Source organism: Silurus aristotelis (genome assembly GCF_946808225.1).
Source record: "Silurus aristotelis genome assembly, chromosome: 19".
Classification (NCBI taxonomy): domain Eukaryota; kingdom Metazoa; phylum Chordata; class Actinopteri; order Siluriformes; family Siluridae; genus Silurus; species Silurus aristotelis.
This window is the reverse complement of record NC_139592.1, coordinates 21,443,695-21,466,166: the sequence shown is the minus strand read 5'-3', so window position 1 is coordinate 21,466,166 and position 22,472 is coordinate 21,443,695. Positions and strand designations below refer to the sequence as shown.

Sequence of the window (22,472 nt, the reverse complement as noted above, 5' to 3'; positions counted from 1 at the left end):
AGAGATACACTTGGTAAAATATTACTGCAGGATAAAGTAAAAATGCTCATTTTAAACTTTAATGTAAGTAAAAAATTATTTGCCATCAATCATAAAACATGATGGACAAACAAGTCTGCTGCTAATGTTATAGTGCCAGATACCTGAAGTCGGAGTCCAGGCTCCAGCTGGTCAGAGGTGTTATGACACACAACAGGACCTACACAATATTAGGCTGTAATGTTATTGCTGATTACAGAGACATATAACTGAGAGGTAGAAGCATTTACAGGAAATGTGGACGGTGGGGGTAATGGGCTACAACTTAAAACCTTACACAGCACAAAAAAGTGTTATTCATTGCGGTGGGCAAAGGCACCTTGGTATGTATTAGTATTTTTGAAGTATAAAAAAGATGACAAAAAGGACCTGAATCACTAAGATCATCCTGTGTTCAAAAAAATTCAATCCATTGAGGACCCACTTCACAAACTGTAAAATTTAAAAGACTCTTCTGCTAATGTCTTGGTGTCAGATACTACTTCAGAGGCCAGGCATTGACGGATCAGAGCTGTTTTTATCACATTCAGAAATACTGTATATCATATATGTCTTCCTCTATTTGTTCTGCACGAGCCCTTTTTCTTTTTATACTTTATTCTGTTCACACTTACTGCGCTTTTCTGACACATAGAAGATTTCACAGGAAATGTTAATAGATAGGGCTTCCGTGCTCCAACTTGCAAGTTCACTCTTAAAAACCTTACACAGCAGAAAGCCCGGAGTTGGTTAGGGCAAAGTGCTGCAGCTATATGAAGAAAAAAAATGTATTTTCACATTATTTGAGTGATTCGTTTAAATTCAGTCAGTAAACCAAAAGGAAAATGGGTAAGGATTCTTACTTCCAAATATAATTTTCCAAATGTAAACTTCTCATTCACCGAATTTTGTTTGGTGAATTTGCTTTGCTATAAGCGAGATCCTTTTATAAATACAGAGGGAGGCATAATTTTGATAAATGTTCTAAATATGTCAAGTAATAAATATTATTGATATTAATATTACATTATGTTGAAGAAAATAAAGACACATTCAGCATGAAGATCAATTTTTTTTAACTTATTCTTGCTTTGTTTTTTAGATAAGATCACACTGATGGAGACTACAGATGAATATTGGCATAATAACTCATTACCATCAACTATTCATTACCATGAAGGGTGCAGTCATGCACCACAATTATGGATCATGGATAAAAAACACATTGCCGTTTCCATCATTCCAGCATTGTGGTAATTCTTAGTGTTGTCGGTAACTTTCTGGTTATTGTGACCAGCATATTCTATGTGAGGCTTCGATCACTGACCAGCATCTTCATACTCAACTTGGCTCTGTCAGACCTGCTGTTCACTGTTGGACTGCCGTTCTGGGTCTGTGATTACATCTCGCATTTGGATCTTGGAGATGCACTTTGCAAAGTTTACAAGTTTTTTTTCTTTTCAGTCGGATTTTACAGCAGCGTGGTGCTCTTGGGGTTGATGACTGTTCATCGCTACATGGTTGTTGTGCATCTACATCTGTGTGTGGGTGATGAGCATCTTGGCATCATTGCCAGTCACAGTGCATGCTAAAGCAAATTCTTACTCACTAGGCTGTACATACAGCAGTAATGCTGCATTTCTTGCTATTGCATATAAAGAGATTGGTATTTATATGGACGCCTTTTGGTTCATAGCTTTATGCTACATCACAATTTTGCAAAACATTATCAGGTCAACAACAAATCAGCGACACGGAACTACTGGACTCGCCTTCACTCTGGTAGCTACCTACATTGTTTTTTGGGCTCCTTATAACATAATGCATTTTCTGAACATCTTAAATTATCCTCAGGTCAGGGTTTATATGTCTGTCAAATATCACTTTAATGCCGTTAACATCTGCAATATTCTGGCTCTCACCCGATGCTGCCTCAATCCACTGATTTATGGTTTATTTGGACTAAAGTTCCGTAAGACCGCACGAGAGATTTTTAAAAAGCGAGCTACTACAAACTCTACACAGATGGGAATTGAACTAACAGTGATGTCAGTTTGAACGATTAAGTGCCAACTTCTGTAACTTTTTGTACTTACCTGTAACTTCTAGCTGTGGAGCCTCAACTCCTAACACAAAAAAAACAGTCAGGTATTTTTCACAAATTCTCCCAGAACAAAAAAAAATGAATCAAATATCAAAACATATATTTTGTGGCAAAAACTAATTAGTAGAATTATAATTATAAGACCTCATGGACCACAATCCAGACTTTTGGATTCTCTTGACTAGTGATGATTGTAAAATCTTGGGTCAAAGTTGTCAAAAGTTCTTAATTTTCATCGCATTCAGGCTTTAATCTCAGGTGAATATTATTTATGCTTTATCTGACTAGTTGATCAAATTTAAAATCTGTGTTTTTTCTGATTATTTGTGCTTGTTTGCTTTACCTCATGATAAAATATTTGCACTTCCTGTGTTCATTTTAAAATGACTGAAACTAACCTGTATTTAAGGGATGCATGTAATGGTCTTTTTTCTTATTTCATGTATGATTTAACTCATTATACACTCACCATTTAAAAAAAAAAAAAAAAAAGATATTGATTATTTGTAACATGTATTTGTCTGCATGTTTAGTCTCATTGTAGAAACTGTAGAATTACTGAAAAAGTTCAAATAAATTGTATTTTAAACAAAAGGATTTATTGATTTTTTTATTTTTTTTTCACATGTAAATTTTTATACAGATGTGACCGCTTGAAGGAAAAATAAGTGGAGTTAAGAAATTCCACCAAACTAAACCTAAGCTTTATTTCTCTAAATGCAATGTTTAACATCTATACATATAGTTAGAAAGGAAAAATGGGCAAGTATAAGGCAAGTTTGAGCGAGTTTGATAAAGGGCCAAATTGTGACGTCTAGACGACTGGGTCAGAGTATCTCCAAAACTGCAGCTCTTGTGGGATGTTCCCGGTCTACAGAGGTCATTATCTATCAAAAGTGCTCCAAGGAAGGAACAGTGGTGAACCGGCAACAGGGTCATTATTGCACATGGGGAGTGAAGACTGTCCCGTGTAGTACGATCCAACAGATGAGCTCCTGTAGCTCAAATTGCTGAAGAAGTTAATGCCAGTAACCTTCAACCTTGATCAGGACTGTTTTGGCAGCAAAAGAAGGACCAACACAATATAAGGCAGACTATATACAGTATATACTGTAGCAAACCTTATACATTTACTGAATGCATTTCACACCTTATGATGTCAGTGTTACTGCTGTGATAAGAACAATCTACCTCACTGATGTCACTGATGGTCCTTCTTTTTTTGCGATACATTTAAAAGAAAGACAGTTAAAGTTCAATCTAATTAATATTCAGTGGTGGAATCCAGAAAGAAGTAAAAGTGCTCCCTTTAAACTTTCATTTTTGTAAAAATACAAAAGTATCAGCTTAAGTATCCAGAGTACTAAGATTTTTAATGGCTATAATGTTCTTATTATCATTTATGTCACAAGACTGTTGCATGATTTATTCAGTTTATGTAAAAAAACTTTCATCATTTATTAATGTTCTGCTTTTTTTTCTTGCTGTTATACTGATGCTGGACGCTGCTAAGTAAATACCACTGAACAGCAATCAAAACAAGTTTAAAACAGAGTGTGTGCTCTACTCTGATTGGTGACCTGCTATGTGTTTTATTAAGTTTAACCGTTTAATTTTTTATCACCTCAATTAAAAAGGAACGACTGATTTCATGAAATGTATATGAGTGAAAAGTAGGATATTTGACTTTGAAATCTAGTGACGTTAAATGTAAAAGCATTCACAGGAAATGGTAATAGGTGGGGGGTTTGGACTTTCCAAGTTGCAAGGTAACAGTTAAAAACCTTACACAGCAGAAAGACTGGCGCTGGTTAAGGCGGAGAGCGGCAGCTTTTTAAATAACAACCTAAACAGTTTTATTTTCACAGTTTTGTGTAATTCATTTGAATTCAGTCAGTAAACCAAAAGGAAAATGGGTAAGGATTTTTACTTTCAAATAGAATTTATCAACTTTGACAGCACTGATCAGCTTAAAATTATTAATTGTATCTGATTCAGTAGCGAATCAATTCCAATATAACCTTTTTTCATACAAACAGCAAAGCCATTTATTTTCAGTTGACCTTGATAATCAGCGATATCTGATTTTCTGTAAATCTTTTACTCATCAAATTTTGTTGATAAATGTTAATAAAGTTGCTTTGTTATAAGAAGATCATTTTAGAAATCACAGAAGTAGGCATGACGCAGTTCTTTTGGCTGAGATTAAATTTTTTTTTTCATTGTTCTACTGTTCTACATATGTCAAGTCATAAATAGGATTAATGTTAATATTACATTATTATGTTGAAGGAAATATAATAATAATAATGTAATATTAACATTAATCCTATTTATTACATTATTATTATGTTGAAGGAAATATAACCCAGCCATTAGGGGGGCACAAGCCAGTGTACTCTTAGTGCCGGTCCCAAGCCCGGGTAAATGGGGAGGGTTGCGTTAGGAAGGGCATCCAGTGTAAAACGTGCCAAATCAAATATGCGGATCACAAATGAGAATTTCATACCGGATCGGTCGAGGCCCGGGTTAACAACGACCGCCACAGGTATCGTTAGCCGACAGGGTACCGGTGGAAATTGGGCTACTGTTGGCCGAAGGAGGAAAAGGAGGAGAAGGAGAGGAGGAAGGCGTCTACAGAGACGGCAGGAAAAGGAGCAGTGTAGGAGAGTAGAGGTTCGGGTTGGTACTTTAAATGTTGGTACTATGACGGGTAAAGGGAGAGAGATAGCTGATATGATGGAGAGGAGAAAGGTAGATGTGTTGTGTGTTCAGGAGACCAAGTGGAAAGGGAGTAAGGCCAGGAACATTGGAGGTGGGTTTAAACTGTTTTATCATGGTGTGGATGGAAAGAGAAATGGTGTAGGGGTGATTCTGAAGGAAGCGTACAGTAAGAGTGTAGTGGAGGTGACGAGAGTTTCTGATAGGGTGATGATCGTGAAGGTGGAAGTTGAAGGGATGATGATAAATGTCATCAGTGCCTATGCTCCACAAGTTGGCTGTGAGATGGAGGAGAAAGAAAGATTCTGGAGTGAATTAGATGAAGTGGTAGATGGTGTACCTAGGAAAGAACGATTGGTGATTGGGGCAGACTTTAATGGGCATGTAGGTGAAGGGAACAGAGGTGATGAGGAGGTGATGGGTAGGTATGGTTTTAAGGAGAGGAATGTGGAAGGGCAGATGGTGGTAGATTTTGCTAAAAGGATGGAAATGGCAGTGGTGAACACGTATTTTAAGAAGAAGGAGGATCATAGGGTGACGTATAAGAGTGGAGGAAGGTGCACACAGGTGGATTATCTTCTGTGTAGGAGATGCAACCTGAAGGAGATTGGAGACTGTAAGGTGTTGGCGGGGGACAGTGTAGCTAGACAGCATCGGATGGTGGTCTGTAGGATGGTTTTGGAGGCGAAGAAGAAGAGGAGGAAAGTAAGGTTTGAAACAAGAATAAGATGGTGGAAACTGAAGGAGGAAGAGTGTAGTGTGAGGTTCAGGGAAGAGGTCAGACAGGGGCTTGATGGTGGTGAAGAGGTGCCGGATGATTGGGCAACTACTGCAGGAGTGATGAGGGAGGCAGCTAGAAAAGTACTTGGTGTGACATCTGGAAATAGAAAGCAAGACAAGGAGACGTGGTGGTGGAATGAGGAAGTGCAGGAGAGCATTAGGGGAAAGAGGTTGGCAAAACAGAAGTGGGATCGACAGAGTGATGAGAAGAGTAGGCAGGAGTACAAGGAGATGCGGCAGCAGGTTAAAAGGGATGTGGCGAAAGCCAAGGAAAAGGCATATGAGGAACTGTATAAGAGGTTGGACACTAAGGAAGGAGAAAAGGATTTATACCGATTGGCCAAGCAGAGGGACCGAGCTGGGAAGGATGTACTGCAAGTTAGAGCAATAAAGGATGGAGAGGGAAATGTGTTGACTAGTGAGGAGAGTGTGTTGAGAAGATGGAGGGAGTATTTTGAGCAGCTGATGAATGAGGAAAATCAGAGAGAGAGAAGGTTGGAGGATGTGGAGTTGGTGAAGCAGGATGTAGATAGGATTAGTAAGGAGGAAGTGAGAGCAGCGATTAAGAGGATGAAGAATGGAAAGTCGGTTGGACCAGATGACATACCGGTAGAAGCGTGGAGATGTTTAGGAGAGATGGCAGTGGAGTTTTTAACCAGATTGTTTAACAGGATTCTGGAAGGGGAGAGGATGCCTGAGGAATGGAGAAGGAGTGTGCTGGTACCGATCTTTAAGCATAAGGGAGATGTGCAGACCTGCAGTAACTACAGGGGAATTAAGTTGATCAGTCACACCATGAAGTTATGGGAAAGAGTAGTGGAAGCCAGGCTGAGAGAAGAGGTGACCATCTGGGAGCAACAGTATGGTTTCATGCCGAGGAAGAGCACCACAGATGCCTTATTTGCTTTGAGGATGTTGATGGAGAAGTATAGAGAAGGACAGAAGGAGCTGCATTGTGTATTTGTGGATTTAGAGAAAGCGTACGACAGGGTGCCGAGAGAGGAGTTGTGGTATTGTATGAGGAAGTCAGGTGTGTCAGAGAAGTATGTGAGGGTGGTGCAGGACATGTATGAGGACAGTGTGACGGCAGTAAAGTGTGCAGTAGGTACGACAGACTGGTTCAGGGTGAAGGTTGGACTGCATCAAGGATCGGCCCTGAGCCCTTTCCTGTTTGCAGTGGTGATGGACAGGTTGACGGACGAGGTCAGACAGGAGTCTCCCTGGACTATGATGTTTGCAGATGATATTGTGATTTGTGGTGAGAGTAGAGAGCAGGTTGAGAAGAGCCTGGAGAGGTGGAGATATGCGCTGGAGAGAAAGGGAATGAAAGTCAGTAGGAGTAAGACAGAGTACATGTGTGTGAATGAGAGGGAGGGCAGTGGAGTGATGCGGTTGCAGGGAGAAGAGGTGGAGAAGGTGGAGGAGTTCAGGTACCTGGGGTCAACAGTGCAAAGTAATGGAGAGTGTGTTAGGGAAGTAAAGAAAAGAGTGCAGGCAGGGTGGAGTGGGTGGAGAAGAGTGACAGGAGTGATTTGTGATAGAAGAGTATCTGCAAGAATGAAAGGGAAAGTTTATAGGACTGTGGTGAGACCTGCGATGTTGTATGGATTAGAGACAGTGGCATTGAGTAAAAAACAGGAGGTGGAGCTGGAGGTAGCGGAGCTGAAGATGTTGAGGTTTTCGTTGGGAGTGACAAGGATGGACAAGATTAGAAATTAGTTTATTAGAGGGACAGCACATGTAGGATGTTTTGGTGACAAGGTGAGGGAGGCGAGATTGAGATGGTTTGGACATGTGCAGAGAAGGGACATGAATTATATTGGTAGAAAAATGCTGAAGATGGAGCCACCAGGTAGGAGGAAAAGAGGAAGGCCAAGGAGGAGGTTCATGGATGTGGTGAGGGAAGACATGCAGGTAGTTGGTGTAAAAGAGGCAGATATAGAGGACAGGGTGGTATGGAGACGGATGATCCGCTGTGGCGACCCCTAATGGGAGCAGCCGAAAGAAGAAGAAGAAGAAGATGTTGAAGGAAATATAGATACTAATATGAGCATACAGACATACAGATAGAGAAATTTGAATTGTTTCAACAAGCAGTTTTTTTTTCTTATCCTTGCTTTGTTTTTCAGAAAACACCACACTGATGCAGACTACAGATGAAAATTGGCGTCACTATGGAATTGTGCAAGAAATATTCTTTGATAAAAGTCACATTACAGTTTCCATCCTCCTCGGCATTGTGGTCCTTCTTAGCCTTGTCGGAAACATTCTGGTTGTGGTGGCCAGCGTATTGTATGTCGGGCTTCGATCACTGATGAGCATCTTCATACTCAACTTGTCTCTGTCAGACCTGCTGTTCACTGTTGGACTGCCGTTCTGGGTCTGTGATTACATCTGGAATTTGGATCTTGGAGATGCACTTTGCAAAGTTTACAAGTTTTTTTGTTCAGTTGGATTTTACAGCAACGTGGTGTTCCTGGTGTTGATGAGTTTTCAGCACTACATTGCCATGCGGCACCCTTTCTCAGGCTGGAATGAAGAATTGAGATTTGCAGATGTTCTTATCTGTTCGTGGGTGATGAGCATCTTGGCAGCATTGCCAGTCATAGTGCACGTTAATGCAAATCATTACATAGGAGGCTGTATGTACAGTAATAATACTGCATTTGTTGCCATTGCATCTAAAAAGATTATTGTTTTTGTGTGCGCCTTTTTGTTCATGGCTTTCTGCTACATCAGGATTCTGAAAAAGATCTTCAAGTCAACAACAAACCAGGGACACAGAACTACTGGACTTGGGTTCACTCTGGTAGCTACCTACTTTGTTTTTTGGGCTCCTTATTACATACTGACTTTGCTGTACATCTTTTCAGATTATCGTAAGATCAGGGATTTGACTCTAGAGTGGAGACATTTCTATTACAGCTGGTACATCTGCTGTATTCTGGTTCTCACCCGGTGCTGCCTCAATCCACTGATCTATGGTTTATTTGGTCTAAAGTTTCATAAGACTGCACGAGAGATTTTTCAAAGGCGAGGAACTCCAAACTCTGCACAGATGGGAATTGAAGAAGTTCGTTCTGACAGTGATGTCAATTTGAATAATTAAATACCAACTTCTTTGACTTTCTTTAACGACCTGTATTTTTTAGCTCTGCAACCTTGATTCCTCACATGAACATTCTATCAGTCAGGTATTTTTCACAAATCCTGTGTCCTAAAACGTATAGTTTGCTGCAACAACTAATCATAAGTGGAATTATAATTATAAGAGCTCATAGATCTTAATCCTGACTTCTTGGTTCCTTGGTATGCTGAGCTATTTTATGAGTTGCTCAGTAGCTCCTGGTTCCATAACCTCAAATGACTGTATAAGTCTTTTTTTTTATTTTATTGAAATTTAGAAAAGAAATGACTAATAATCTTACATTCCGGTGATCGTGTTAGTCCTCACTCTCCGGTGTTAAAGATTTATAATCACACGAGTGGGATATTTAGGGAGCATGATAACAGTCAGCTCTCAAAGTTTGGAATCATTAAAAATGGGCAAATGTGAAGATCTGAGTCTAAGAATCTTCATGGCAGCAGTATTCCCTAATGGCTTACAGTAGGAAAAAGTGGACTTGTATATGGCAAATTTTGTTCAGGAAGGGTTTGAGGAATGATCAATCTCAGTCAGATCACGCATTCATGGGTACTTGATAGACAACCAAGACTCTGTTGCTAATGTCTTGGTACACCTTCAGAGGATTCGTTTAACTTCTCAGTAAACCAGGTCATAATTCAGGAAAGAAACTTTAAGAATTCTACTAGAATTTGTATCTTTATTACAGTATAATCTTATTGACATTAAAACACGCTGTTGCACAAAAAATATTTATTTTTATTTTTTACATATGTAAAGCAATAAATGTTATTTTGGAAATTAGTTTATTAGAGGGACAGCACATGTAGGACGTTTTGGAGACAAGGTGAGGGAGGCGAGATTGAGATGGTTTGGACATGTGCAGAGGAGGGACATGGGGTATATCAGTAGGAGAATGCTGAGGATGGAGCCACCAGGAAGAAGGAAAAGAGGAAGACCATGGAGGAGGTTTATGGATGTGGTGAGGGAAAACATGCAGGTGGTTGGGTTCAAAGAGGCAGATGTAGAGGACAGGGGGGTATGGAGACGGATGATCCGCTGTGGCGCCTCCTAATGGGAGCAGCCGAAAGAAGAAGAAGAAGAAGAAGAAGAAGAAGAAGAAGAAGAAGAAGACAGCAATAAATGTTATTAAATGTTAATATAAAATTTTTATGTCTAATGATATAGATACTAAAAAAAATTATAACATATTCAATATGCTTTTTTCCGTGGAACAGCACAATGATTAAAATTGTAGATATTTTTGTTTGGTGACTCTAATTAGAAAAAAATTCAGCGAATGACCAACTGCACAAACTTATGAAAAATAGATTTTTAAATATTTAGTCATGCTCAGCACTGTCTTCCTTCTCGTCTGTAAATTTCTGGTCGTTTATTTCCACATGTGACTTCGATAAGAGATTGTATTCTTCATAATCAGCTTGTCTCTGCCAGACCTGCTGCTCACTGCCAAACATCCGTTCTGGGTCTGTGCTCATATCTAGCATTTAGATCTCACACACACCGTGTGGTTTAAAAAAAAAACGGTATGACGTTTTATCCTCAGCAGGATCTTAAAGCAGGATGCTGTTGCTGGTGTTGATAAGCTTTCAGTGCTACATGATTGTGGTGATCCCTCTTTGGACATGGTGTTGCAGAAGTACTTACCTGTGTGTAGGTGATGAGTGCTTTGGCAGCATTGCATATACTGTACATAAATCAAAGATTTAAGATTTCTTTTCCAATAAAACGATTTTAAAAAAATATGCTATCAAACCTATTCAAAAACACAAGTAAAGCATGCGCTTTTCTTTCTTTTTCTTCTCTGCTATAGTATTCTGTACCAAAGGTTAACCAAAGTCCTTTTGGTAAATCTTTGCATATAAAACCTTTTTTTTTTTTTTTTTTTTAAACATACAAGGTGCAATTTAGTTTTTTATATTTGTGATAAAAAAAAGAATTAAATATAAACGAGCCGACAAACCCAGACACAAAAAGGGGGAACTTAAATAAACAGGGGGCTAACAAAACAGATGGAAACATAAGGCACAGACTAGGGAGTAGGTAGTAAGGGGGTAGGGAGTAGGGAGTAAGGGGTAGGGAGCTGGGGCAAACTAGCAGCATCTAGTGGCCGAGTCTGGTAATAACAGTTTTTTTTTCCCGATCCTGGCACAAATCCTCAACACCACAATAAGGTCTAGACAGAAGGTAGAAGAAGGTATTACACCACATCTGGATGAATAATGTACATCTGTTTGTAGATCGTCTCATACCTACACATGGTAATAAATACAAATAAAAAAGTAATATCCAGAAAATTTAACCAATCTTTGATGAGCTTTACACTGAAATGCTGTTATGTTATTCTCACTCATTTAGATTAATAATAATAATAATCGCTAATCCGCAAAAATATAAACTAATATATCCACTTAGTTCACAGCGAATGGCAGTTTTAAATCAAACTGATTCAACTTCAGATAACCGCCAGGGGGCGATCTGGATCATCCGTAAATTCTCTCACTGCACATTAAAAGAAAAAAGAGCTGCTGCAGCACAAATTAGAGAAAAAATAATGCAGGCTACGACAGAAAATAATCAAAAGACAGTGCATCACGACTTGCTGTGTATGGGGTCGCAAAGCTAAAGAGCTGTCAGATTATTCAAGGCTGTGCCTTGAACTTTAACAAGCGAGCATCAGAGCTGGACCGTGGAGCAATGGGAGAAAGTGGACTGGTCTCATGAATCACATAATATGTACGGCCAGATGTGTGGCAAACCTGCAGAGGCAGTGTGATGCTCTGATTGATGGAAGGCTCCCATCATTCATATGGATAGTGTTTTGACATGTTCCACATACATCTAATACGTCCTGCATATCCACACTGCAACAATTGACCAGAGATGGTTTGAGGAACATGAAAAAGAGTTCAAGGTGTTGACATACAGATTTGTGACATGCTGGACAAACAAATCCTATCCATAGAGGCCTTATTTTACAACTTACAGTACATAAAGGATCTTCTGCTAATGTCTTGGTGTCAGATATTACAGCACACCTTTAGAATCCAGGCCTTGACGGATCGGAGCTGTTTAGGGGGCACATCATGACAAACACTATACACGGCAGATGGTTTTAATGCTATGGCATATTACAGTATGCCTCTTTTTCTATCTTCTGAACGAGCCACGTTTCTCTTAATAGATAATACTATTTATACTTACTGTGCTCTTCTGAGACCTGGAAGAATTCACAGGATATATTAAGATGTTGGGCTGATGGTATTCATGTGACAAGATGCATTTTTTCACACGTCTAAACCACACACAGCAGAAAGACGGGTAGTGGTTAAAACAGAGCGCTCCAGCCACTGCATATGAACCACAAAGTAAAAAAGAAATAACAAAAGGGGAATTAAAATTCTATAGCTGCCCTACAAGTTGAGTTTCACATTACTCAAGTTATTTGACTTCAGTCTGTTAACCAAAAGGACAAAGGGTAAGCATTCTTATTTTCTAATAGAACATTGACAGCACTTCATTAACAAGCTCAAGTGGCTATTTGTATCTGATTCAGTAGTGATCATGTCTGCTATCAATGCCTCATTCCAATATAACCAATCAAAAAAATCAAGATCTCATTTCCTGTTGTAGACTTCTCACTCTTCAGATCTTGTTGGTAAAGTTGTTTTGCTATAAGGAGATCAATTTTATAAATATAGAGGTGGGCATGGCACAAAACCTTCGGTTGAGATTGTAAAAATGTATTTAAAAAAAAAGAATTTGTGTTTCTTATACTTTGTTTTTTCGAAAACAGCACTCTGATGGAGACTAGAGATTATTCTAATGATGTTGATCATTACCGTGCACCAGCATATGGTCACGCAACAGCTTTCTGGATTATGGTTAACAAACAAATTACAATTTCCATCCTCCTCGGCATTGTGGTCCTTCTTAGCCTTGTCGGAAACATTCTGGTTGTTGTGGCCAGCGTATTGTATGTGAGGCTTCGATCACTGATGAGCATCTTTATACTCAACTTGGCTCTGTCAGATCTGCTGTTCACTGTTGGAATGCTGTTCTGGATCTGTGATTACATCTGGCATTTGGATCTTGGAGACACCGTTTGCAAAATGTACAGGTTTTTCTTCTCAGTCGGATGTTACAGCAACGTGGTGTTCCAGGTGTTGATGAGTTTTCAGCGCTACATGGCCGTGGTGCACCCTCGCACAGGTTGGAAGAAAGGACAAAGGGTCAAAGATGTTCTTATCTGTGCGTGGGTGATGAGCATCTTGGCAGCATTGCCAGTCACAGTGCACTTTAAAACCTATCCTTACTTAGAAGGCTGTACATACAGCAGTGATACTGCATTTGCTGCTAGTATGTATAAAGGGATCTTTGTTCATGGCTTTTTGCTACATCAGGATTCTGCAAAACATCAAGTCAACAACAAATCAGGGACACAAAACTACTGGACTCGCCTTCACTACCTACCTACTTTGTTTTTTGGGGTCCTTATAGCATAGTGACTTTTATGACCATCTTCTCAGATTATCATCAGATGAGGTTTTTTACTGAGAACTGGACAGATTTATTTTACAGTCGTCTCTGCCTTATTTTGTCTCTCACCCGATGCTGCCACAATCCACTGATCTATGGTTTGTTTAGTTCAAAGTTCAGTAAGACGGCACAACAGATTTTTCAAAGGCGAGCTACTCCAAACCCTTTGGGAATTTGAAGGTGGTCGTTCTGACAGTTCTTCACTCATAGGAGTGATGATTGTGACTGTCAAAGTTCTCATCATATTCAAGCTTTAAGCCCAGGTGAATTTTATTTACACTTTGTCCGACTAGTTCGGTGTTTCTTCTGATCATTTTTGTTAGTTTTTGCCTCATGAGGATATATTTGCACTTCCTTCGTTGATTTTAAACGAATAAAACTAACCTGAATATAAGAATTTGCTTGTAGTGGGTAAATACCTGAGTAATAATGAATTTTCTTTCTAATTGTGAAGTATGATTTGTCTGCATTGTTTGAACCTTGAAAAATAAAAAAGGAAATCGCTTATATGTAACCTAGCATGCTACATGTTTAGTTGGAACATGTCTCACTGTAGAAACTGTAGAAAAACAAAACATGTTTAAATAAAGCTAAATTGTGTTTCGAACAAAATAATTTATTGATATTAATATTTGTACATGCTATACATGCTATACTATATATATATATATATATATATAGTGACATGTAGAAGCATTCACAGGAAAAGGTGGGGCTAATGGGTTTCGTTGCTACAAGGTGCAAGTTCACAGTTTAAAACCTTACACAGCTAAAGGTCTGGTACTGGTTGAGGCAGAGAGCTGCAGCGATATTTTCAGATTATTTGAGTGATTTATTTGAATTCAGTCAGCAAACCAAAAGGAAAATGGGTAAGGATTCTTACTTTCAAATATAATTTCTCAACTTTGACAGCACGGATCATTAACAAACACGAGTAATTATTTAAATATATTATTCAGTAGCGATCACGTCTGCTATCACTGCATTATTCCAACATGACCTTACTGACATCCAGAAATGTTTTGTCGCATATTAACAGCAAAACCATTTATTTGATGTACTGCTCTTTTGTGTAAATGGAGATAAGTTTGACACTGATAATCATAATGAAATCTAATTTCCTTTTGTAAACTTTTCAAGCATCGAATTTTATTGGTAGGCATGGCACAGAACATCTGGTTAAGATTGAAAACATGATAAATGTGTTCTACATATGTCAAATAATACATAGAATTGAATGTTGAAATGACATTTTTATTTCAGAGCTTATAGATACTTATATGAGGATACAGATAAAGAATAGCTAATTGTTTTAACAAAACAGAATGGCAAACACTGTATTGCATATCCATTAATTCCATTCCCTATTGATTTAGCATAAGACACAGTGGGTTTTTTATGGCAAATATTTAATGAAATTATTAAGATAAATTTAATTTGGATTCCCACCTTACTGACGTGACGTCACTCCAGGTCTTGTTAGTTCTCCCACTGCAAACTCTGAAGGCTGAGGTGACGTCAACCAACCCCCACCTTGTACTTCCCCGAGTGCTACACAGTACTTCTCTGAGTGGTGGGCTCACATTGTTGCTGACCAACTTCCACCCTTTCATGGAAACAATATTCTCTAATGGCAGTGGCCTCTTTCAGCAGAATTATGTGTCCTGCATACCACATAGCACTAAGTTCAATCCATAGAGGCCATTTCACAACTTGTAAAACTTAAAGGATTTTCTGCTAATGTTTTGGTGTCAGATACTACAGCATAAAGAGTCCAGGCCTCTTTTTATATTTATTTTTCCTGCACAAGCCCTGTTAATCTGTTAAGATGTTGGGCTGATTTGATCGTGCGACAAGTTTCTCACACTTCAAAACCTCACACAGCAATAATACTTCTACTGGTTACGGCGTAAAGCTGAAGCTCTATGAAGCACAATGTAAAAACATCAGCAAAATGGGAACTAAAACACTGCAACTGTCCTGCAGATAATTGATGCTGTTTCACATTTTTGAGTGATAGATTTGACTTGAGTCAGTAAACCAATAGGAAAATGGGTAAGGATTCTTTTGATCTACAACTTCCAGTTTCTAATGCTTAGATTAGGAATGTAAATGCAGCTATAAGATGCCCTGTAAAAGGCAGCAAAGAGGAAATGAAACATTGTGTACATCCTACAAATACTCTTTTTTGAGATTTACATTACTTAGATCATTGGTTTGACTTCAGTCAGTAAACCAGTTTATAAATCAGAAAAGGAAAATGGGTAAGAATTCTTATTTCAAGTCAAGTCAAGGTTTTTATTGTCATTTCTACTATACACAGTGGTAAACAGTACACAGTAAAAACGAGACAACGTTCCTCCGGAACCCTGGTGCTACACTAAACAACAACATAGACAACAGCATGTAAACAGTATAATAAAGTTAAAGGTGCAAAAAAACAGCAGTTAGAGAGTGTAGTATGGTCAAGTATAAATAATAATGTGTGAGAGTGAGTGTGTGTGAGTTCTATTTTAGTTCTGTGTATTGAGAAGCCTGATGGCTTGAGGAAAGAAACTGTTGCACAGTCTTGATGTGGCGGCCCGAATGCTTCAGAACCGTTTTGCTGATGCCAGGAAAGTAAAAAGTGTGTGTGACGGGTGTGTGTGGTCATCCACAATGCCGTTTGCTTTGCTGATGCAGCATGTGGTGTAAATGTCCATGATAGAGGGGAGAGAGACTAGAATTATTGCAACTAGAATTTCCACCTTTATTATAACCCTACTGACATTATAACACTTATTACATATGTATAGGAATAAATAGTATTAAATGTTTTTGCATTATTATGTCTGAGGATTATAGACTTTGAGAGAACAGGACACAAGACATTATAATAGTTTTTTTTTAAAAAAGGATTGCAGAGATGCTTTTTTAAAATTTATCTCTGTTTTTTTCCAGAAAACAACACAATGATGGAGACTATAGATGGACCTCGGTTTGGTTACTCTAAGTATGAAAGTTCAGTACTGTACAGCAACAAAATTATGAACAACATACATATAACAATTCCTATAATCCTCAGCATTTTCGGCCTTCTTAGTCTCATTGGTAACATCTTGGTCAGTGTATACACAAGGCTTCAATCACTGACCAGCATCTTCATACTCAACTTGGCTCTGTCAGACCTGCTGCTCACCATCAGACTTCCGTTCTGGGTCTCTGATTACATCTGGCGTTTGGATCTCGGAGACTCAGTGTGCAAAGTTTACAACTTTTTATCCTCAGCTGGATTCTACAGCAGCATGTTGTTCCTGGTTTTGATGAGTATTCAGCGCTACATGATCGTGGTGCACTCTCTCTCAGGTCTGAAGGAAGGACATATTGTCACAGATGTACTTACCTGTGTGTGGGTGATGAGTGTTTTGGCAGCATTGCCAATTACAATGCACTTTAAAGCACAGCATTACCTAGGAGGCTGCAGGTACAGAAGAAAAGCTGCAATTGTTGGTATTATGTATAAAGAGATCATCGTTTTTGTGTGTGTCTTGTTGGTCACGAGTTTCTGCTACATCAGCATTCTGCGAACCATCTTCAAGTCACCAAAAGACCAGAGACACACATTTTCTGGACTTGACATCATTCTGGTAGCTACCTACGTTATTTGCTGGGCTCCTTATAACATACTGAATTTTCTGTACATCTTAGATTATCATCAGATCAGGGATTTTACAAATGACAAACATCTTAATTACGGCATTTACATCAGCTATGTTCTGGCTCTCCCCCGATGCTGCCTCAATCCAGTGAGCTATGGTTTATCTCGTCTAAAATTGTGTAAAACTGTGCGAGAGATTTTTCAAAGACGAGTTGCTTCAAACCCTGCACAGATGGGAATTGAGGACTGTCATTCTGACAGCTATGCCAGTTTGAATATTTAAGTCATTAAGCTGGATAGAAATCATGTTTTCTGAGACCTGAAGTCAAACACATAATAATAGACAGTGCAGTTCACTCATTCAGTGCCCAACATCCTGAATTCTCAAAAAAGATATTTGCTTTTCACTTTCTTTTGTTGTTCTGTCTGAACTTGTTGTAATGAAATTAAGAATGTGTTGCTTCTTATGTTTTTTTTTTATTAACCTCTACCATTATTATGTAATGCAGCTCATGGTTTCACTTGTTGATTTTGCATTTGTCATGTGCTGTTTCATGCCATTGATAATATTTGTACATTGCACTATTACTGCAAAATAAAGATTTGATTGCCTTTAATGCTACATACTTGCTACAGATACACAAATAGGTGTGAGAATCACATGTTCTGGAACCATCTGTTCATCCTCGGTACAAAGACAGTAGTTAGAACAAAAAAATCTCATATTTGGACTTGACCGTGAAGGCAAAGGAGGAGGTTTATGGATGTAGTAAGGGAAGACATGCAGTTGGTTAGGTTATTTGAAAGAGGCAGATGTAGAGGACAGGGGGGGGTATGAAGATGGATGATCCACTGTGGCGACCCCTACTGGTAGCAGCTGGAGGACTTATCTGACCAAAGGACAGTTTCTACTGGTTTCTGAGGCAGGTAATTCTAATAATCGTACCCTCTGCTTCCTCTTGGTCTTCCTTTCATGGGACGGTTCTCGCAAAAGCCTGTTTCATCATAGCGTTTGATGGTTTTGGCAACTACACATGGGAATAGTTAAAAGTTATTACGATTTTTTGGATTGACTGACCTTCATTTGTTGTAATGATGGACTGTCATTTCTCTTTACTAAACGGAGTGTTTTATTGCCATAAAATGGATTTGTTGTTAGAATAGTTGTAGTAGCACTAATAGACCTATATTTTATAGTGTAATTTTTGTATTACTTTTTTTTTACCTGTACTTACAGACCTAGAGAGGGGGAGTGGTGGCTCCAGTGGGGGGGAGTGGTGGCTCCAGTGGGGGGAGTGGTGGCTCCAGTGGTTAAGGCACTGGATTACTGATCGGAAGGTCGGGGGTTTAAGCCACTCTTGGGCCCTTGAGCAAGGCCCTTAACCCTCTGTGTGCTCCAGGGGCGCCGTATCATGGCCGACCCTGCGCTCTGACCCCAGCTTCCAAGCAAGCTGGGATATGCGAAGAACCACATTTCACTGTGCTGTAATGTATATGTAACAAATAAAGGCTATTCTATTCTGGCTATTCCATTATTATTACCTAGAAGCATTGACAGGGTGGCAGGCTTTGCTGCTCTTACTTCCAGTTACTCACACCACAAAACCATACACAGCAGAAAAACTGTTACTAGTTAAAGCATGTGAAAGCAGCTCTTTGAAGTACAGTGTAAAAAAGAGCATGAGAGAGAAGAACTGAAACATTGCATTCACCTAATAAAACCATATTTAAGCTTGACTATTCATTATTTGATTAATTGTGCAACAATGTATTCATGAATTACAGTTATATAATTTGCATAATCCTCAGCATCATGATCATCCTCATTGTCATCATGGCTGTGATCAGTGTATTATATCTGAAGCTTCAATCACTGGCCAACATTGTCATACTCAATTTAGCTCTGCAGATCTACTGCTCACTGTTTGTATATGCTTGTATAAGATGTATAAGCCTTTACAAGAAATGATAACAGGAATTGGGGGTGGGCCACAAATTCCAGTTACTTACACCTCAAAACCTCACAGTGCAGAAAAAATGGTATTGGAGAAGGAGTGTTTACGTCATGCCACTGCTGCATCCTTTTAAATATTGACCTCATTGTGAAAAGACAAAGACAAGGGGAACTCCAGCAGTTAGAACATCTGGCAGAGTGAAGAAGCTTTGGTGATTTAAGTGATTCTGTTGACTTTCATCAGTGACCTAGGTCTTAATTCAGGAAAGGATAATGGGTAAGAATTCTTGTTTCAGCTAGAATATTTTTTTCACAATTTACAGAACTATTTATTAACAACTTACTAAATATTAACAATCTCATCACTGATTCAGTAGTGATTTGGTCTGCTCTCTTCCTCAGTATAGTATAGCTTAACTCACAGCTTAACTCACATATTATATATCATCATTATATAGCAACAAAACCATTCTTTCGATATATTACTTTATAAATCACCACTGACTTAATAATTTAATCCTGTTACAATCTGTCAAGGGGTGAAATATATCAGACACATGGACGGTAATAAAAAAAAAAAAATCTATTAGGCAGGTGGTTGTAACTAATGGCTAATTGCTGCATGTTTCACATAAAAAAAATGAGCTATGCTCAAGAAAGTAAAGAGATATCAGTAAAACAGGATGTCAAAGATGTATTGTTTTTATTTAATCCTTGCTTTGCTTTTCAGAAACCAGACAACCCATAAAGATTACAGCTGACTACATTGACTATGATGATTATTTATTTTATAGTAATAAAATAGGCAACGAAGTATCCCAGGCTGAAAATAGACACAATAAAATTCTTATAGTCCTCATCATTGTGATTAGCCACAGTCTCATTGGTAACATCCTGGTTGTTGGGTTCAGCATTTTCTATATGAGATTTCGAACACTGACCAGCATCACCATACTCAACTTGGCTCTCTCAGACTTGCTGCTCACTAGCCAACCTGTTTTCTGGGTCTGCAAATACTTCTGGCATTGGACTTTTACAGATGCAGCGTGCAAGGTTTTAGATTTTCTATCCTCTATTGGATTTTACAGCAGCATGGTGTTCCTGGTGTTGATGAGTGTTCAGCGCTACATGGCCGTGGTGCACCCTCACTCAGGCTGGAAAACAAAACGTTGCATTAAATGCAATTTTTATATGTGCATGGGTGATGACTGCCTTAGCAGCATTGCCAGGCACAGTGCACACTGAAACTGGTTATTACACGAGCTGTATGTATAACAGTGAATCTGTATTTATTGCTGTTAATTATGAAAAGAGAATTTTTTTTGTGTGCGCTTTTGTGTTCATGGCTTTTTGCTACACCAGGATTCTGCTAGCCATGTTCAAGTCACCAACAAACGAGAGCCACAGAATTACTGGACTTGCTTTCATTCTGGTAGCTACCTACTTTCTGTTTTGGGCTCTTTATAAAATATTTATTTTTTTGTACATCCTACCTTGGCATGGCATCAATGTTATTAGCAATGATGATCATTCTTTTTATGCCTTCAACATCTGTAATCTTCTGTCTCTCTCCCGATGCTGCCTCAATCCAGTGATCTATGGTTTATTTGGTCTAAAATTCCGTAAAATTGTGAGAGACACAATTTTACAATTCAATACCGGGTGAATTCTAAAATTCTCATGAGATTAGAAATCTGTGTTTTTGCGTGCTTTTGCCATATAATAACTATAACCGGCGCTATCCTCTTTTGTTCAACCATTACTAAAAAATACAGTTTGTGGTTGTTGTTTTCGCATGTCATGCTGTGTAATTCAATAATGTCTTTCATTCTAATTGTACATCTGAGCTGTTACACTGTTACTGCCAAATAGTTTATACAAACAGTCTATTCTTCTTACACTGCAGATTTTTCTTTATTGCTACAGATACTGTAGGCCAGGGGTCTCCAATCTTTTCCAGAAAGGGCCAGTGTGGGTGCAGGTTTTTATTCCAACCAAGCAAGTCCACACCAAATTCTACTTGTTCAAATCTAATGATCTTCATTTTCAATGACTATCAGGTGTGACCATTGATTGGTTGGAATGAAAACCTGCACCCACACTGGCCCTTTCTGGAAAAGATTGGAGACCCCTGCTGTAGGCTGTTTATTTAAATTCTAATAAAAATTTTATTCAGGTGATTTAGCATTTTGTAAGTAATAATTTACTGCACAGCATATAGTAAGGTACTCTTAGTAAAAAATAAAGATATTTTTTTATATCTTTTGCATATTATATAAACTTGTATACCACGATTTGTCTTGATAGCTCCCATTTCAAAACCAGTTGAGACAATAAAATAAATATTTTTCTCCAAGATGCCCTGTTTAGCCATTTTTCTTATGCATATTCAGAATGAAAAGAAAAAAAAAATGTTTGTGATATATTTTAAATAAAAATAATTATTGTGATTTATTTAATTACAATAATGTAATGACCTTTATTGATAATTTTGACCCACTTTAGTATTACTGGTATATTCAGAGAATATTTCTTCTATTACAGAAAATCTATTTCATTTCCAGGCTGTAACACTATAAAATGTTAATCCATACCAGCCCTTTTTTTTTTCATCTTTTCTTTATAATATATATATAATATAATTTTTCACATTTTATATTATACCTAACTATTATACCTTTTTTATACCTATCATCTATATACACTTTATATGTATATAATTATTATTTCTCTGAGTCTCTGATTACACGGACTTATTTTATTGCTTTTTTTTGTCACAAAACAGTCACCGGAAATGTTAACAGAAATTAAAGATGCCAACGTGCCCTAGTTTCATAGACCTCAAAACCTCATAATGCAGAAAAAATGGTATAATGTAAGGCAAAGGCAGATCTAACGGTATGCTTAAATAATTAAAATGTAATATTTATCTTTATTAAAAATATTTATTAAAAGCTTCATTCTTTTCACATTTTTATTTAAAACAATATCATAATAGGTTGTATATCAGCTTATTGGGAGAAATTGACTTATTCAATGTGAAATCAGACATTAAGCACCCCCATCTAACCAAAATGGCATGATCCTTGTTTCATAGCACCTCTGTGAGATTGGTAGTCAAATCAGCCTCCTACTATCAAAGCACTGAATGTTCATCTATTCTGGGTCATCTCTAGTTCTCAGGATGCAAATGTAAAAATTCTCAGTTATGATTGGTCAGTTTTAATACATTTTTATTAGGAACTTAATTAGTTTAATTTAGGAAGTAGAAAACCCAAACATGTTACAGCATGACAATGCCTCCGTGCACAAAGCCACCTATACATTAAGAAGTGACTTACATGGGTTGGAGTGATAAATCTCCAGTGGCCTGCTATTGACCTCTGACCTCAGCTCTACTGAACACCTCTAAGATCAATTGTTATTCTGAATGCACCCCAGGCTTCCTCACCTCATCTACATCAGAACATCTTTCCAGAAAATTGTAGTTTATTATTTTATATATATATATATATATATATATATATATATATATATATATATATATATATATATATATATATATATATATATA

General features: G+C 38.0%; 1 protein-coding gene and 1 pseudogene across 2 annotated transcripts; both read left to right on the top strand.

Moving 5' to 3' along the window:
• The first annotated feature begins 3,923 nt into the window (after nucleotides 1–3,923).
• LOC310715031 (uncharacterized protein) lies at nucleotides 3,924–17,362 on the top strand. Its single transcript, XM_083521176.1, has 4 exons — nucleotides 3,924–4,038; nucleotides 7,753–8,723; nucleotides 14,077–14,176; nucleotides 16,248–17,362. The coding sequence occupies exons 1-4, from the start codon at nucleotides 4,035–4,037 to the stop codon at nucleotides 17,225–17,227; spliced, it is 2,055 nt and encodes a 684-aa protein (XP_083377302.1). The 5' UTR covers nucleotides 3,924–4,034; the 3' UTR covers nucleotides 17,228–17,362.
• A 1,809-nt stretch (nucleotides 17,363–19,171) lies between these two features.
• On the top strand, nucleotides 19,172–20,829 carry LOC310715030 (chemokine XC receptor 1-like; annotated as a pseudogene). The gene is made up of 2 exons: nucleotides 19,172–19,175; nucleotides 19,629–20,829. The product of its transcript is annotated as a chemokine XC receptor 1-like (transcript).
• The last annotated feature ends 1,643 nt before the right edge of the window (nucleotides 20,830–22,472 follow it).